We start from the raw sequence: 18,936 nt of genomic DNA, 5'->3' as shown, positions 1-18,936 counted from the left end.
GATGTTAGAAAGATCGAACTGGTCGTTTCTGATTATTCGGTGATTCACAAAGTTTGAGAAAAATGCCTAATTGATCGCACTCAGACGTCGACTCTCTGAACAAAAAGTAGAAGTGGTGCCGTTAATCCAGGCACGTACAAACGTAATATAATATACAAATCACGAGTTTAGGGCAAAGAATATGCTCCAACAAACAAAAGTAAGCCAATCACTCAGAAAACTCTTCCCGGCAAAATCTATTGCAAATGTTCCGCCAAGTGTTTCAAACTCGACACCAAAGTAGTTTTGAATGACATTTGGAGTAATTCCAACCCAATGTGTGGAAAGTAAAAATATAAAAGGTGAGTATATTTGAAAATTGGCGGCCATGCTCATACGAGAAAACTGCCAACTCTGATGAAACATCAGGAAGGAGCATTCGAAAGGAGTAAAAAGGATCCCATTTAAAATATCTACGTACGAACACTTTGTCTTCGGTCATAGTTTAACTGGAATAGTGAAAGCCAAGACGTTCATTAATGGCATGACTACGACACCATTTTCTTTGAAAAAGACCACTATCCCTCTTTAATTGCCAACTACGAATGCCTACCATGTCGGGAAAAGTCCCAATCAACAAGAAAACAAATTGATAATCTGCAAAAGCTTGAATATCCCACAAGCTATGCTGATATCTACAACATGATTGTGAGTTGGCCAACGTATAAATTAAAATAAGAGACGATTCTAACTGCAGAATAATGAAACGATGTTACATATAGTTATTTTATTCCAACAAAAAATATTAGTAATTAATGTTGTTAAGAAGTCAGCTTTGTTCATTTTTATCCGTAAATGAACTTATTAATATCATAAAAATTATAAAAAAGTGTTGTAAACTTGTTTTATTGCAGAAACTTCATAACTGCAGTGACTGGAAATTTTTTTACCCCTCCCGTTAGCCTTAATCAATATATACATATTCCCATTTTATGTATAGAACCATCCTTCATATTCAGGATTTTTTTCGTAAAAGAATATCTGCTTTTAGCTAAGTTAGAAGGCTTTTCTTGATTATCTCAAAATTCTGCACTTATGGGGGTTCTGAAATAAGCGCTTCAAATAAGTTCTAAGAATGTTTCAAATTCATGAGAAGAAAACTTTACAAGCATTTGAACTTTCTTAAGAACTCTTGTAAATTTTCAATTCCTTGCCGTTCAAACGCTTTCTGAGAGAAGTAGCTATCTTTCTTGAAACATGACTATCCAAAACGGTTCTGAACCGAGAGTGGCAAACGCGAAAAACCCATAACTCTCGTAAGTCGCCCATAATATTGAACAGAATACCATCGTATTAATAATGCACAGGCAAACATAGAGCATCGAGGAATATCCAAGTTCTCGTCGAGACAGAACCGCAAACGTATTGAAACTTACAAGAATTTCTACTGATATATTCTAATGTATTGGATTTGAATGAGAAAATATCATGAATAATATACAGTATTTGAAGTTACCTGGCACTGGTATTCTCCTTCGTCTTGAACGCCGACATTTAGGAGCCTCAAGTTGTAAATTCCTTTCTCTTCGTCGACCTCCATGAAGTATCTGGGGAAACCAGGAATCTTTGCGTCGAAACCTGAAACCAAAAAGTTTCTGCAGTTTAATCTCAAAGATCAAAATTAATGTTTTTGCATCCGAAATTCTAGTGATTCATGATTCAGACTTTAAAAAGAGTAAATGATGGAAACGTTTGCGTGCATCCGGGAATTCGTTGCAAAGCTCATCAGTGGTTGATGGATTACATTTTGATGGTAGATTTATACGTAGGTTTCACTTACAGGAACTGATACAAACGGCCGAGATGAAGAATATCTACAGGGCTATAGCTAGCCATTCCTGTGTCCTGTGCAAGAATTGAATTTAGGCCCCTTTTGGCCCATTTAGGCCCATTTTAGGATCCCTTCCATGTGGGCCCTGTGCGGATGAACCTGTTGCACCTGCCTAGTTACGACCCTATGTATGTATTTTGCTCACGTGTAACTGCTAAAAAAATGTGCGTTATTTTTGAAATATTTCTCTTATCAGAATTACATTAATTAGATTATTTTAGTAGTTATCAGAAAAATTGGGATAAATGCTTCGAACATGCATACTTTTCTGATCGAAAATTAAATGAATTTTCATACAAAACGAAAGTCTCCCTAGCTGGATAATATCGTTTCAAATCTATCCTACACAGAGAGAGAAATAATTTCAGGACTCAGTGAAGCAAATAATTTCAAGAATTGGTAAAATAAATAGTTTCAAGAATCTCTCTCTCTCTCTCAATGAAAAAAAATTGCTTTGAACCAGGGAGGAAAGAAATAATTTCAAAAACGAAAGAAATGAATAATTTCAAGTACCACTGAGAAAATTAATTTGAACAATGAGTGAAAAAAATAATTTCAAGAAAACCAATAAAAGGGGTAGTTTCAAGAATCAAGGAGAAAAATAATTTTAAGAATCAGTTGCCAATCCCTTTCTCTTGTTCGACCTCCATGAAGTATCTGGAAAAACCAGGAAGCTTGGAGTCGAAACATAAAACCAAAAAGTTTCAACAGATTGATCTCCAAGATCGAAAATAAAGACTGGTAAAAATAAAATCGTCATATCAATTGGGCAATGCGAGTCAGAGTTAAAGTTTTTGCATCAGAAACTCCAATGATTCATGATTCAGACTTTTAAGAAGAGTAAATGATGGAAACGTTTGCGTGCATCCGGGGATTCGTTCCAAAGTCCATCAGTGGTTGATGGATTACATTTTGATGATAGGTTTATACGGAGGTTTCACTTACAGGCACTGATAAATGAAGGGCCGAGATGAAGAATCTCCATGTGTTTTGCTCAAGTGTAACTGCTGCAAAAACCACAAAAAAAATTTGCATTATTTCTGAAATATTTGGTATGAGAATTTAGATAAGTTTACAAATTAGAATTTCATTAATTAGGTAATCTAAGTAGTTATCAAAAATTAGGATAGATTGTTCGCGCGCGCGCGCGCGGACATGCATCATTCCCTGACCGAAAAATGAAATAAATTTTCATGCAAAACGAGTTTTCCTAGCTCAAATAAATATGATATTAGTCATCGTTTCAAATTCATCTAAAATATGGAGAAATAATTTCAAGAATAAGCGAAGGAAATAATTTCCAAAATTAGTGAGAGGAAATAATTTGGAGGATCAGAGTGAGAGAGCTATTTTCAAGTATCAATGGCAGAAACAATTTTTCAATATTCATTGAAAGAAACAGTTTGAAAATTAAGTAAAAGAAATACTTTCAAAAATGAATGTCAGATTTCATTTCAAGAATCAGTGAGAAAAATGATTTCATAATCATGGAAAGATGTAGTTTGAAATTATATAACCAAATAATTTCGTAATTATCGAAATGAACAATTTTATAATTATTGAAATGAAAAATAAATTCCATAATTATCGCAGGAAATAAACTCAGAATTATTGAATGAAATAATTTTAAAATCTATGAATAAATTGAAGGGAAGCATTTCCAGAGCTTTTGAAAGAAATTATTTCAGATTTAACGAAAATTCGTATTTAATAAAATTAATGATTTTATCAAAAATTTTGAAAATTCATTAATAAAGAATCAGAATAAATAAAATTATTTCTGTTTCACTAGCAGTTCTGAACCCGAATTTGTATAGTCTAACCTCAAAGTGAAAAAATCTCCAAATAGTCTAAGTAGAAATGTGTCAAAATAATTATTCTCAAAGTAAAAAGTGTCAAAATACATAGCGTCAACGCAAAAAAGTGCCAAAATAATCTAAAGTAACAAAAATGTCAAAATGGGCTCAAAGTAAAAAGAAAGTAACTAAAAGTTAAATAGTGTCAAAATATTCCAGTCTGAAAGTATAAAGCGCCAGAATAGCCTAAAGTAAAATACCCCTTGAAATAGCTTCAAGTATTACCAACACAGATGTCGGTAGCTTGCATTTGCATGAAGGACTTATATAGACGATAATCCCCGATCCGATTATTCATTTGAATAATGGGGATTATCGATTATTATTGGGATAGATTATTATAGATTTAAAAAAAAATGTCTTTGCTTCGCAACCGTTTGTTTTTAAAGATTGTTGAAGTGATTTTTCTGGTGATTGTGGTAGCCTGTAACTACAGCATCTATTGCTTATAAGTATGAATTGAGACTCAAAATCCCAAAGGAAAAATAATTCAGAAATTTATTTCCTGGTAAATCGTCTAGAAAAAAAAAATTACAAAAAAAGGGTGGATATCATGAAAAATGGCGTTATTCTTAGAAAAAAAGCAGGTAATTTTCCACAAAAATCTTTTTTTTAATGATTTTTCCTCTCTCTCTCTCTCTCTCTCCTTCCTTGATATAATTTGCTTTCCGGAGTTAAGTGTTCCACTGCCATTTAAAGAACGCTCAAAGTAAAAGAGGCAAAGTCGTCTAGGGATCTTATTAAGCCAATATAGCGATCGATACCCAATTTGGGTAATCCTCTTTTATTTTTTTTTTCTTATTTTATACTTGCTTCCGTGCCTGGCTATACAATTCCTGGGATGAGGTTTTATCTACCATGTAAATGTTTCGCTCCCACCTCCACCCTTTAAAAAAATGATCCAGAAAATTCTAGAACATCAGCGAAAATAGTATCTTCAATGACGGTGCAGTTTTCGTTTTTTTTTTTAACAATATATATTCCGCTTCTTATCCTTTAGTGTTTCTTCGTCTATTCGCTTTTAGGTTGATTAGCCTTTAGGAGAAGCGGACGATCGAGGTGGAAATCGACTTCTGCGTCTTGGACTTCTCCAATTATGCAAGGCGGGAGGAAGCTGTTTCTTCTGCTTCTTCTCTGGAGAATACGCTACTGGAAGTGTACGGCAAACACTCTAGATTCAATGGGAGAAGTGGTCACCGTTTACTCCCGGATTCCAATACTTTATTAAATTCGAATGCGATTATTGCCGCTAACGGTACGTCGGCTGCTGTCTTCGACGATTTTCGTTTTATATGTCCTGATGTTCTACCATTCTGGAATCGTTTTTAATTGTGATCGTTTTAGCGGATCTCACGCAACAAATGATTCGAAACAGATTCTTCCGAACTTCTTAAATATTTATAGACTTACGAAAATGTGGGATAAATATGTGGCAAAAAGACAAATAAATAAATAAACAAAATAAAAGTTGAAGTCAATTTTTCAAAACTATCTCTTTATCATTGACCAGATGTATAAGATGCACTCACGTCATACGTGATCTCTACACGCTTTTTATTATTTTGTTATTCGGTTTATTATTTGGTGCAACATGTGAATGGTACATGAATCAATCAATCATTTTCACGATTCGGGAGAATTAGCAGAATAGAGGGGAGAATCACAAAACACACACAATTCAACTCTTCGCGTTTGTTTTCTAAGCCTTCCCTAACATGTACGATAAAAATTCCCCAGAGGAATGTTTTGGTTTCGGAGGAGTATATATACATAGAAAACTTGTTTAAAATGGTGATGACAGCATGTCACATTTAAAAAAATTGGAATTTTATTGATGAATCTGTAATAAAATAATAATATACTCTGAGAGGTTAATATTATAAATCTAACATTCATTTACTACTTAAAATGTAAATCGGAAAATTCATCAAATTTTTATTACAGCATTATTTACTACAATAGCTACTGTTACGTATAAATATCCTACATATTAAATATATCTTGTTTTTTATACGATACGTTTTATAATAAAAAACATATATATATATATATATTACTGAAATATTGCATTCGCTAGACTAAACAGACACTATTTCAATATTAGTCGTGAGAGGAGTTAACATAATTTTTTTTAAAATTCCAGTATGTAATTTCTTAGCGAGATTTCATGCTATAAATTCCTTCATGGGGAAAAACAGAAACTATATGTGTAAGGAGAACGATAAAAGAATGACTATCCTCAGAACCTGGGATGAAATGAAGAAGCAAAATACAAGTGTATGCATTCACGGAAACAGCTGCAAGAAAATAAAAGTTTCTATTTGAACTCCGGCTGATTAATAAATTAATAGAAGAAGGAAAAGAAAAGCAGGAAAAATGCTAAAAGGATTTTGATGACGATCCCAATATGTTTTATTTTTAGAAATCCAGTATTGATAAGTAGATCTCAAGTATTGATAAGTAGATCTCAAGTAGTGATAAGTAGATCTCAAGTATTGATAAGTAGATCTCAAGTATTGATAAGTAGATCTCAAGTCGTGATAAGTAGATCTCAAGTATTGATAAGTAGATCTCAAGTATTGATAAGTAGATCTCAAAAGTATTTTGCCAAATTTGATTTGTCCATCAATAGTTTTCTTTACTTTGAATGAATTTTTATTCATTTAAATTCATTTTTCGATATTTCCTCATGCACAAAAAAGTTAAATTTTTTTTCTTTATGTCTGAAAATTTGAGAAAAATATAAAAAAAGAAAATACTGGAAGAGTAGAAGGATACCGTGCTAACGTATCATAGCATATCCGATCATAAATATGTATATCAAGGCTGAAATGTACAATGGTTAAATAATATTTTCAGTGATATTTCTATTTGAGCAGTTTTGAAAATATTCAAAGGTATAAGGCACCACAATCCCCCATTCTTAAACTTTAATGTTTGTTGCAATAGTTAATTTACGTAAAAATAACCTAAATATTAAATGCAGTTGAATAAGATTTATAGTTATTATAATACCCATTTTTCGCCCATGTGCTATTAATGCGAATGGATGTGCAAATTTTAATTTCCTTTTTCATTAGCTCGTTAGATACCTTCTTTTTTTATCTGAAACCTTTGTCTTAAACGCGAATGTTTATCCCTATTGAACTATATTTTACAAAACATTTTAGGAAAATAATTTCCGCAGAGTAACATGGGAACATGGGTAGAGAAAAAAACTTCATTTCCCACATTCTTTTTTTTTCCAAGGGCATTGCACATTCATGCTTGTAACATGATGGGGATGATATACAAGTTGCTAAAATATTTCATTCACTAGACTAAAAGAAACTTTTAATATTAGGCATGAAAAGAACCAATATATTTTTTTTTATTCCAGTATGTAATTTTCCATTGATATTTCATACTATAAATTTTAGCTTTCATGAGGGAAAAAACTAAAACAGGAACTATGTAAGGAGCACGATAAAAGAATGACTATTATCAGAAGTTAGGATAAAATGACGAAAAAAAGAAAAATACACATATATGTATTCACGGCAACAGCTGCAAGAAAATAAGAATTTCTATTTCAACTCCAGCTACTTAATAAATTACTAGAAGCGGGGAAAAAACGGGAATAATAAGAAAAGGGTTTTGATGGCGAGCACTTTTCTTACAAAGAGGCAGCAGGAGTGATGCATAGGAAATGAGGCTGAAAGTCCCACTGCATAAAGCAGAGATGTTTTTCTACGTTTCTTGATGTTTGAAGTCGTCGCAAAGAATTCGAAACTAGAGCGTGCGAGATATCTCTCTCTCTACCTCTCTCTCATGGGAAATAACTTCGAGCAAAATTGTTCCAAGATGACTCTAGATAAACTCTTGCTTCATGAAAACACCGAAGAAAAATATTTAAGAAAGGAAAAAAAAAAAAAAGCTCTATCACGTCAAAAGAGAAAATTGAAAAAAAAATAATAATAATAAGAGGAGTGCCTAGTTTTTCTTTCATAAAAGTCAAAGAAGTCAAAGAGCATTCCTCTCTACCGAGCTTTTCTTCTCAGAAAGAACGAATAAAGCGCAACTTTCGCGCTCTCATCTGCGACAATTAAGTTATCTTCTCTCTCACTCCCTGTTTGAAGCGAAACGAAATTTACTCCTAGAAACTCTCAAACATAATTTCACCTTTAATTTTTCTGACAAATTCGTTTCTATTTTTCCACGTCCGGCAGTAAAATGCTAAATTTAATTAAAGTAAATATTTAATACAGAATTTTTTTTCCCGTACGATATGCATTAATGGAAATAAAATACGTTTGCTTTTATCTATATAGGAGATAATCCATGTGATGTATGATGGTGATATGAACAGGTGTAATATCAAAGATAATGTTGTTTCGGCTCTATAGTTATTTTGTGAATTGATTGTCGAGATGGTTCCCAGATGGATCTATAGATGTATCCAAGATGGAACCATCCACCGAGCATTTTCATACACGTCGAAACTGACTTCAACGTTGGATTTCTTGTCGAATTCTGGTCTGAATGTCATACGACTCTGTATGAGCATGAGATATTACAATTTATTTTCTGCATTTGTTCATGCTCCTTAACATTGCAATTATTTTGTATTTTGAAAATTTTACACCGTAATATACAGGGTGATTCTAAATTCATGGGACAGACTTATCAAATCAAACTCCTAAACAAGCATTTTTGGTCATAGAATGCGCCGTGGAATCACAAATAGCAAAGGCAGTATAGAGTGCTTTTACAGAGTGCACGACATCACTTCATCAAAAGCAAATATGAAATAAATTTTTCGATGGATTTGCTGCAATAAACCATTCAAGTGGTGCAGGGTATTGTAGTTTAATGTGGTAGGGCTTCTCATAGTGCAACCTGGTAACGCAAATTCTACCAGAAGTCATTGCACCATTTGATCATTGTTTGGCGCCAGCATAACTTTGATGGTCCTCGCACAAATAAAAAACAAGCTCTAATCCAATCCGAAGATACAAATGCATCCCCAATTGGTTGACAGCACATATCGCAGCAAATCCGTTGGAAAAATATGATATTTGTTTTTGGTGAAGAGCTGTTGTTGATGTTTCTCTAAAAACACCCTTTACTATTGCGACTGCATATTCTATGATCAAATATATTTGTTCAGGTGTCTTATATCACTCAGCACTTAAAGTTTGACCCATGAATTTAGAATCACCCTGTAGAATAAATAAGATTTTTTTATGTATATTTTATTTAGAACAGAGAAAAAATAGAAAATTTAATGCTTCATTATTTATATCCTTTTGGATGTTCCAAGGTGTCCATGCCAACATCATTCAAGGCTTCGCTGCTGTTGCTATCTTCTACTCACTTTCAGGAAGTGATACAGACGACCCCAGAGTTGTCTCTTGTTTGATCTTTCTGCGAGGTACAGATCGCAGACCATTGGTTCTTCGCGGATGTCGAGGTATTCGCGATGTCGCGTAGTTAGTGTCTTTATTTCAACATGTCGGACCCCTTGCACCGCTCTAAATTTATGTGGATTGTGGAGATTCAGGTCCTACGTCCAGGAAAGGTCTTGTGTCCAATTGGTCTTTGCTGGTCTCGTGTCCAGGAAAAATCAGATATAACACTATATAAACGCACACAGACTATTAGTTACACACATACAGACTATTAGTTACACACACACAGACTATTAGTTACACACACACAGACTATTAGTTACACACACACAGACTATTAGTTACACACACACAGACTATTAGTTACACACGCACATACTATTAGTTACACACACACTAACACTTCACAAAGTAGTAACTCACAAATAAGTAAATTACCCATGGCGATAGACCCAAGTTGTGTTCGGTTTGAAATAAAGAAAGTACAAAGATGTCACACTACAACAATTTGTTGGACAAACTTTGTCACAAATCACAACAAGCATTCGCTTTGGAATTTTATGAGGTTCTCAAAAATCTAACTCAGCTAGATTTGCAGCAACTTTCGTCCAAGATCAGTAGCGAATGAAGGATAAAACGAATGATACCTCAAAATCTTCTAAAACGAGTTCAACATACTCTGGATCGCATTTCAATCATGATTCTTGGCGGTGGCCAATCCAAGTGAACGAATGATAGATCACGCTCTTTCAAGCAATTTTTAAATGTTCATGATTATTGATACTGTCATGCTGAAGTATGTCATCGAAGAAAATGAACCTTCAGAAAAAGGAAAGGTCAATTGTGTGATGGAAAAATATGCTGAAATACTCAGCTAATGACACTGTTGTATTGTAGTGCCATAGCTTAATCCGACTCAGAAAAAAATAGGATCATGATAATCCCTTTTGAGGCTTATCCGTATTGTACATTGAAGAACCGGACACTCCTCGCTTCCCATACCAGAGAGATAGTGAAGCTTTCCTGGCGGATGAGTGTATCCGGAAATTTATTAATTTATTTGAAAATAACAAACAACGATATTTCATATATACAATAAAGAATCTATAATAAAAATTGTGATCATAACACACACATTATCTACAGGCAATCAGTCCGTAATCGTAGCATTGTCCATATGCAGGTAATCTTGTCTTGCATGTGACAGAATCTGGAATTGAATTTATACAATCTAGAATATACCGATCTCATTGATTTCCAGTATAAGCAATCAAACTGGAATTATATATAAATTGACGTCCATATGGCCGGCATCTCCATTTCATTCACACCCGCAGGAAAAGGATGAAACAGCTGACACTTGTCTTCTTGGGCGTAAATTATATAAATTATTAGGTGTCGGTGAACAACCGACTATAGTTATTTGTGGGGCCCCCCTTCGTGGCCTGCTGGCGATGTGCATATGCACCTGCCCATGTAAGCTCAACTTTTTGTCTTTTTACCCGCTGGTGGTCTTTCGGTGCTTAGTGCTCCGGACATTGCATCGCTCTTCCACCATGGCCCAAACCCTCTGGGTGACCAGCTTATATCCCCTATGGGGACAGAGCGGGGGCCATGGTGGGTTTCGGGTCTTTCGAGCTAGAATGTCATCCACTTGATCCCACAGCTCGCGTCTTATTGTGAAGTAGATGTAGATTACGGTCCAGGAATTCAATGAACTTCTGCAAACTTTTTTCAAAGGGCTGTCTAGAATTCTTAACTTCCAAGCCAACATTCTGGACTCTGGCAGTTGGCCAAAGTGGACGTCTCTCGTCTGGGGAAACGTGGTGATGTAGTGCCATAAGGAACCATGTGAACCGCAGATGCATACGCTGTTGCTAGAGCGTTTAAAACGCAGAAGATACACCGGAAAAGGGCCATGCTCGGTGATAGAGATTGTTGTACCTGTATTGTACGGTGCAATATGCGATTGTCGAGAAATCATTGTTTTTTTTTCGAATACTTATTCGAAAATTTCTGACTACTACTAATCAAGCCAGATTCTGCCTGATATGTGCTATTGAGTTTTAATCATCCGATATGAACCATTTAGCGATCTTTGGAGACATATGGGACAGGGTGTCCATAAATTCCTAATAATTGGGGGGGGGGAAGGGGATAGGTATATTTCAATGCAGAAAAATTAATAAATAAAATTAAGTTTAAATATTTGTCGAGAGAGGGTGCTGCATGAAATTCTGGCAGGAGTGATTCGACCTGAACCTTTCTTTAATCTCTTTTTGTTTCAGAAACGTTCGCAAAGCTTCAGCCAGCGATTCAGGTCTAAGATAAAGCAACTTCACCAACAAGACTTTATTCACCATTGTAAATAATAATGGTTCCATTATTATAATGGAAAACTTATGCATCCAGAAACAGGAAAATTCAGAAATTAACTGTTAATCGCACACCCTGCATTTTGCAGGAACTAGATTGTCATATTTCCAATGATTTGCTTTCTTATTAAGCTCCTCTATCGAAATTGTATAAATAACGAAATTGTCTGAGTCCAAAACAGATCTTCCAACTTGAGAATGACTTTTTCACAAACAGCTTTCGAATTTTCTATATTCTTCGATTTTTTTAAACTATTTGCGCATTTATGGGAGACCTTGTATTTTAATTTCACGAGAGGTGTAGGATGCTTTCTTTCTTATTCTAATGGAGTGAAACATGTCTAATGACGTAATAAGACATTCCTAGCTCAAAATCTTTTACCAAGTCGGAATTCGTATATTATAAATAAAATATATGGGAATATGACTAAACAGGTTTCTGTGAGACTACGTATATGAGCTTAGTAAGTACAAAAACATCCTTAACATTGAAAATATTCGAATATTCTAACCGTATGTCTAGCAAGCATGACTAAACGTGTGAAGAAAAAGACATTCCCTCCACTATTGTAAAATATTGGTGGGTATAGCTTGAAAAGGAACACAACCATGACTATAAAATACAGTAGAAGAAACGTTCCTCCCTTTTTATGGGGTATAGCAAAGGTGCTACTTCATTTCCCAAAGAGACAGCAAAAATAGATAGAGTTGTGTGTACGAGGAAGATGAAAAGAAAGTGCATTATACACAAGATAAGAATAAGATGGGGTGAGTACACAGAGCTAGAAGAAATGAGGAGATATTCTTTGGCAAGCGACCAACAGCACCCGTGCGTGCACGATTTTGAACTTGACCAACCCGCCAGGAAAAAATCAATTTCGCCTCAGACAACGACGAGCTTCACCCTAAATGATCGCTGGCATCACCAAGGGACGAAATTCTGAGATTTCGATCTCCTTAACGGGAAGACGTTGCTTGTGATCCTTGTTCAATAACAAATAAAAAACCGTGTCCCGGAACATCCCATATCATAAATATACACATGGCAGAAAACAAAATACACGAAAGAAAATCCGCTTTTTGTTTTCTCTACGAAATATTTTTCATAGAAAATCACTGAGCTACTGTATATCGACTCTGTTTTATGTGCTATAGTCGGTGCTTCTATTTCTGTTGACGTAACATGATTCTTTTAACAGCATCTAGAAAATGCCGCATGTGCATGTTTGGCATGTTCATTTAAGAAAAGGTTCAACAATATTAGAGAAAAAAAATTGTGAAAAATTGTGAATAATAATCTTTGGTATCACGTGTGTTAAGCACTATTCATATTTAATACAGTTTTTTTTATGCTTTAGTGTTGAAGTTATTTTGCTGATCATGCTTTATCTAATGAAAATATGAAAATACTTATATATTAGCATAGAGCTGAGTTCGCATATATTTACGCTAATTAATAACAACATGAAAAAAAACCCTATTCCGTGAAAAAGGAAGAAAACTTTTTTTTGAATGGGAAATCGATTTCTTCATGACGTTTTATACAGGGTGGTTCCATAGTTTCCTTTGCCGCATTTTACTGGCGGGGTTGTTAAACCCTGAGACATACTCCCAGTCAGAAGAAGTACAAGTAAGATGTTTCGTTCATATTGCATGGGGTTGTATAGTAATTAAAATATAACTTTTTGTAAGGACACCTTGTCTTCAAAAATGCAAATAGACAGTGATTGCTGTGTCTCTTTCAAACAAAAAATTCCTTGTTTTCACGTGCAATATTCTTTGAGATATTTGAATTCAAAATCTGAGGAAAATTGGGAAGGAACGGTATAAATGAGGTAAAGGAGCGTTGTCCGTTAGTTTATGCTGTTTTTTTATTTCCGAAATTTTCTCCAATTTGAATTCAAATTTCACAGGAATTTTTGTCTTTAGGAAAGTGGGTGTTTTTTCCTCGGCATCAGGAAAGACACGGAAGCTATCTAATTAGATTTTTGAGGACATGATGTGTGTCTGTATTAAAAGAAATTCTTCGATTTTATTAACTATACAACCCCTTGCAACATGAATGGCGTAAGTGAGTTTTATACTTCATTTGGTTTTTTTTTTCTGATTGGAAGTATGTCTCTAGGATCAACGGCTCACCAGTAAAATGCTGCAAGGGAAATTATGGAATCATCTTGTATACCGGGTATGTGAAATTTATCATTTGAAATATGAGAAATTGGAAGAAAATCAAACCGTGACATGTTAGAATGAACAGTCTAATGTGTATTACGGATTACGATATCTTTTCATAATGTACGGTAAGTTTCATCTTAGAGAGTCCCTTGCAACTTCCATTCGAGGAACTGCGAATGTGGTCAGTTAAAATAGATCATGTACCGAAGAAAGGGTTTTTAACCTTACAAGATGCCTTCACTATACGAAAGGGATTGCAAAAACAGCGCTACGCGTTCAAAGATCATAGCGGCTATTACGGTCCGTTAAGGACGTTCTGGACCCGAGTACGGAAATGTCCCCTTTATATACTATATACTCTATATACATAGGGGGAATATATACTATATTCCCCCTATGAAGGAGATATACACTTAAACCGTCATTTAACGCCAACCTTTATTTCTCAAAACTTTGGTGCTATAACGAGTTTGGCGTCATATCGAATCACGGTTTAACACGCGTTATCCTTAGAAATAGAAAATTCGTTTACTGAAAATTCCTGGCGCAAAATGAGACGGCGCGACATGAGGGGGGGACGGGGGACGGGGGTTGCGCAAATACATCATGGTTCGACTGTACACATTTTTCTTATTTTTCAAGCACGCCCTCAATAGCTATACAGGAGATTCAGTGAGATTCTTTACAGTAAATAAATCGTTGCATGGGTATAAATGCATTTTAGGTTTGTTTTTTGAAACAACTGCGCTGCAATACTTGTGTTATTTCTTTCTACGTTACTCGCACGTATTTATTTCTCGTTAATAAAGATGCAAATGGGCTCGGTTCCCTGATAGTCATTGGAGAATGAAAAATATCGAATCATAAATTCCAATTTAGTTCGAAATATGTATTTCTCGAACAACACACGCTATAACTGAAGAAGGTCGACAGTTTTTAACGTCATTTCCCAGTGGTAATATCCGAGCCTCACGATCATTTGCGTTCGAGGATAAGAACTTCCCCACGTCTCCCCCCCTCCCCACACACAAGTTAGCTTCCACTCTGTCATCTTAATTTGTTCTGGGGATGATTAGTTCATTTTGCTCAACACCACAAACTCGGTGAAACGGATCTCATTTTCACGCACAATCCGTAAAGCTTCCCTTTCCGCGGTGCCAGGTTTCAGTTCCAGCGGTACTTGATGCAGGGAGGGAGTCTCCAAGCTCTGAAATTACTTCCACAATCCAAAGAAGAGGAAAGCATATTCAGAGTTACTCATAAAATCCCTTGATTAAAACTAATTTTAGTCCTATATACTCGTCAGGAAAGACCTGCGAAATAATTTGGGATTACTTTCCTTTCCAATTTAATTTTCTCTCGTCAAAATGAAAAAAAAAAAGAATCATATTAAAAAAGTTAATATAAATTTAGTGAAACCACTTTTTTTTAATGATTCATTATTCTGAAAAAAAAAGAAAATGAAAACTCTATCGATGAGATATGTTTTATATCGATGCTCGATTCGGGAAGTCGGCATTGAGGATAAATATAGCAAAAAACTTGGCTCAAACAACATTCATTTATGTACTGATATAATGATTTATTCATCATGATTAATTCTACTCAGTAATTGCTCATATGAGTAGCTGTAATACAATTAACCCGATTGCATCACGGTCCTACGCTGTTCATCTCATATATAAAATAAATAAATTTAAAAATATTCCCCACAGAGAACAAAAATTCAAGAACTCTGTTGATAATATGCAAAAATACTGGACATTTTCACGGAAAATGTTGGGATGGGCAAACGTTAAAATACGAGAATTCACCAGGAAATACGGGAGGTATGGTCATCTTAAACTTCCATATGTCAATTTGTTCAGCAAGAAAGAACAAACATCATTAATTCAATCAATCATAGCAGAGAGAAGGTCACCCCCTTCTCTCTTACGTACTTCAATTGTAATCTACGCTGTCAAAAACGGTTCCTTCCACGGTGACAGTAATACTAAAACGTCACAGATTGTTTATTCTGTATAGATATAACCATTGATTAAAGACGGGTGCATTCAAATAGATTGACTTGTTTGATGATGAATTGTACCACGTAAATTGTGAATCGCTCTAATTTTTGTTCTCCATGAGAAGATTCGACATCAAAACGTCTTCGAGAAAAATTGAGTCAGTATATCTACGTCGCATTTCTTCCTATTCTCAGTCTTCTCGTTGGAAATTTTGCCTGTTGCGACCCTTGAATTCGTATTTATGTATGCATTGATAATTATATTTGTACTTATTTGGTCGCGGGGAGCAGAGTTCTGTCTTGTTGCAAAAGCGCGGTATTGAAGTAAATCGGTATTGTCGCGAGACATTTTGCCTTGATGATATGAGCCAATTCTATAGGATGCCAAAGTAACGCTGAAGGCACAGAGGAAAAATGCAATATTGGTTGCGCAGTTGCTAAACTGGTTCCCAAGATCACTTCACCTTCAACCTATCAAATGTGGTTCATGAGAAATATTTCTAACAATGCTTTTATTACGCAATGAATTTTCATCGTGCGACATCGAAAAGAAACGATCAAACTCGTACTGTCCAAAAAAATGCCAGGCTTTTAACATCTACCTTGATGTTAGTATTATGATGTTCACTTGGGGTATCCACAAGAGTTACAGTCAAAAATTTTGCAATGCGCTACACTCGGAACCCGTTATAACGAACGAATAGCTATTGAAATCAAAATGGGGAAAACCAGGCAGCGTATTGATATGAAATACAGTGAAATAGAATGGCATTGTATACTTCAATCCTTTTTACGGCCGCAATGTTTGCACCTGCCATTTCTCGAGCAATGTTCGGTAAATGAAAACTGTAAAAACATTTTTGATCATCTGGCTTGGTTTTCATGATGAACCAGATCGTTTAGAATGTTCAAATTTTACGAATTTTCCCAAAAATGCCTAAATACTATTACGATGTTCAACCATTATAAATTTTAAAAAAATATCCGAGATAATTTCAGTTATACCTAGAAAGACCATCACCGGTGAGTTCGACCGGGAACTTTATAAGCAACTTCATATTCACGAGCGGCACATATACTTATATAGATATGTTCACTTCGACTGATTGAAAACATCTTTAATGGTTGACTAAAGCAAAATACAAATACTAATATGGCCAAAAGTGTACTGATACAAATCATTGAATCTTATCTGAAAACAAGTAGAAATTTGAGCACGTGATAGTTGTTTTACTCCATCCATACTAGCTGAAATACTGGAGAAGAATTATTCTACTTCGGTAGGTGTAATAATAAAAGATAGAGAAGAAATATCACGTGGAATTCATCGGGGACACATTTATATATGAAACGCGTTTGACGCATTTACACATAAAGAAGTTACATCTTGTGTTTTCTGGGTAAGAAAAGGGAAAATGTTCTTCTCTACTATGTTCAACGCATTGAAATACATATTCTGAAAGCGAGAAAAAAAATTCTGAAACCGTCAAGTTTCGCAGTGAAAAGAAATACAGCGTTGATCAGATGGCTCGAAAGCATTCCGTACGCATTTGACAGTGCGCGTTTTTCGCAACATTCGACGTTGCCTCAAGAAGTGCTTGGTCGATTTGTAGAGAGAAAAAAAATTAAACTGGGGAAGAGTCAAGAATCCTTCTTGCTGAAATTAGCCGAAAAGCTTAAAGACCCTTATTTTTTTCAGGAATCAGATTTTTTGCTAACGACAACAAGCGCTACTGTACCAAGAAAAATAGAATGATGTCAGGTCCAGCTATGTAAAAGCAAAACAAGCGATACATTTCCAATGCTCAAAAGATCTGTGTATTTAAAGTATTTTTACTGTAACGAAGGAATTGAAAAGTGTAGACAGTATAATGTGCGAATACAACTGCAACTACAATGTTTAGATCGTAAATCTTTTTTTGGCAGATATTATCCTTTTCAAACTTGCGCCAAAACATGGTTTTTCTTACCTTAATCAGTTAACTAATCATTATTATTTTTTCGATTGATGTGTTTATTGTATGTCAAAATCGCTTTTTCAAACGGAGAAATATTGTAAAAAAATAATTGATTAATAAATAAATGAATTAATTAATGATTAGGTTTCCATAAGCATACCTCAATTTTAACTTCAAAGAATAATCCTTATAAGAATAATTTAAAACCAGCCATTAAAAACCATTAAAAAGAATACACATATGAATGTCTCCAGAGCGAAGAGGTTAAAAATAAAATGTAGTTATAGAATTTATTTAGAAAACTCTGACTTTTTATGTTCTGTTGCTGTCCTGCTCTGTTATTTGTATTTGAACATAAAAAAAATTAACGAAAATCGTGATTTTATAGTGAAAATCAACCTCTGGTTATTTTCACTGGTATCGGTCCCTCTAGTGTTGAAAAATTCTAAACTTATCAAATAATTTCAAAGATAATTTATTGATGAAAAAATTAACACATTCACCCCCCCCCAAAAAAAAACAACTCCACATGTGATTTTTAGAGTGACTAATTTTTAGCTTTTTTTCCACAATAATATAGAAATTTAGGTTCTTTCTATGGAAGGAGCCTAACCGCATATTATCACTTACATTCAATGGATTCATGGTTTTTGCCATCATCAGCAAAAGTTATACAAACCCCATTTTCCAAAGGTGTGTGTACACTTATACCATTCGTAGCGAATGGTAGAAGTGTTTGCAAAGCCGTCTTTCCTAGTCTTGGAAATGATCCCAACTGAGCACACAAACATTTTTCTAAATCAAAGTTTTGAAATTCCATTTGAATACGTGAGCTGGCTTCATTTCCCAATCAAATCATACTTTACTAAATCTTTACTACCATATTTCGTAGAATTAAAATCGAAAAGAAATGAATGTACTACCAATAAAAAATAAAATTTGCAGAAACACCTGAAAATGACATATATATCATTGAGTGTTTCACTCAACACATTACTACGAGCGAAAGATAAAAAATGAGATGTAAAATTTTACTATGCATGGTTAGTATTTTTGAGTTGAATAATTAAATTTTTCGCATCTTTTCAATTTTTCTGAATAATCAGCATTTTAGATTTCTTGTTAAGAAACTGTGTTCCAAATCAATGGTGAGCAGGTGGTGATGCGAGCATCTGAGAATGACTAACACCTTCAAGTGCTAAAGATGATGATGACAATAAATTTAGACATTTGTACCCGCCACTCTTGTAAAAAATTACACGTTCTTGTAGGCACGGAGAAGTTGGGGAAACGCTGGTCTATAC

At 34.6% G+C, this 18,936-nt stretch overlaps 1 protein-coding gene across 1 annotated transcript in view; it reads right to left on the bottom strand.

Moving 5' to 3' along the window:
* LOC149075771 (nephrin-like) overlaps positions 1-18,936 on the bottom strand; it is a 219,275-nt gene that overhangs the window by 121,944 nt on the left and 78,395 nt on the right. Inside the window, exon 3 of the mRNA XM_089243281.1 lies at positions 1,496-1,617. Coding sequence (XP_089099407.1) covers positions 1,496-1,617 — 122 coding nt within the window. The remainder of the gene's footprint in view (positions 1-1,495; positions 1,618-18,936) is intronic.

The sequence above is a fragment of the Pholcus phalangioides genome, unplaced genomic scaffold, assembly GCF_987345545.1.
Source record: "Pholcus phalangioides strain wild (caught in Gottingen) unplaced genomic scaffold, Ppha-v1.0 ptg000015l_1, whole genome shotgun sequence".
Classification (NCBI taxonomy): domain Eukaryota; kingdom Metazoa; phylum Arthropoda; class Arachnida; order Araneae; family Pholcidae; genus Pholcus; species Pholcus phalangioides.
Note: the sequence above shows the minus strand (reverse complement) of the source record. Positions and strands in the feature narration are given on the sequence as shown.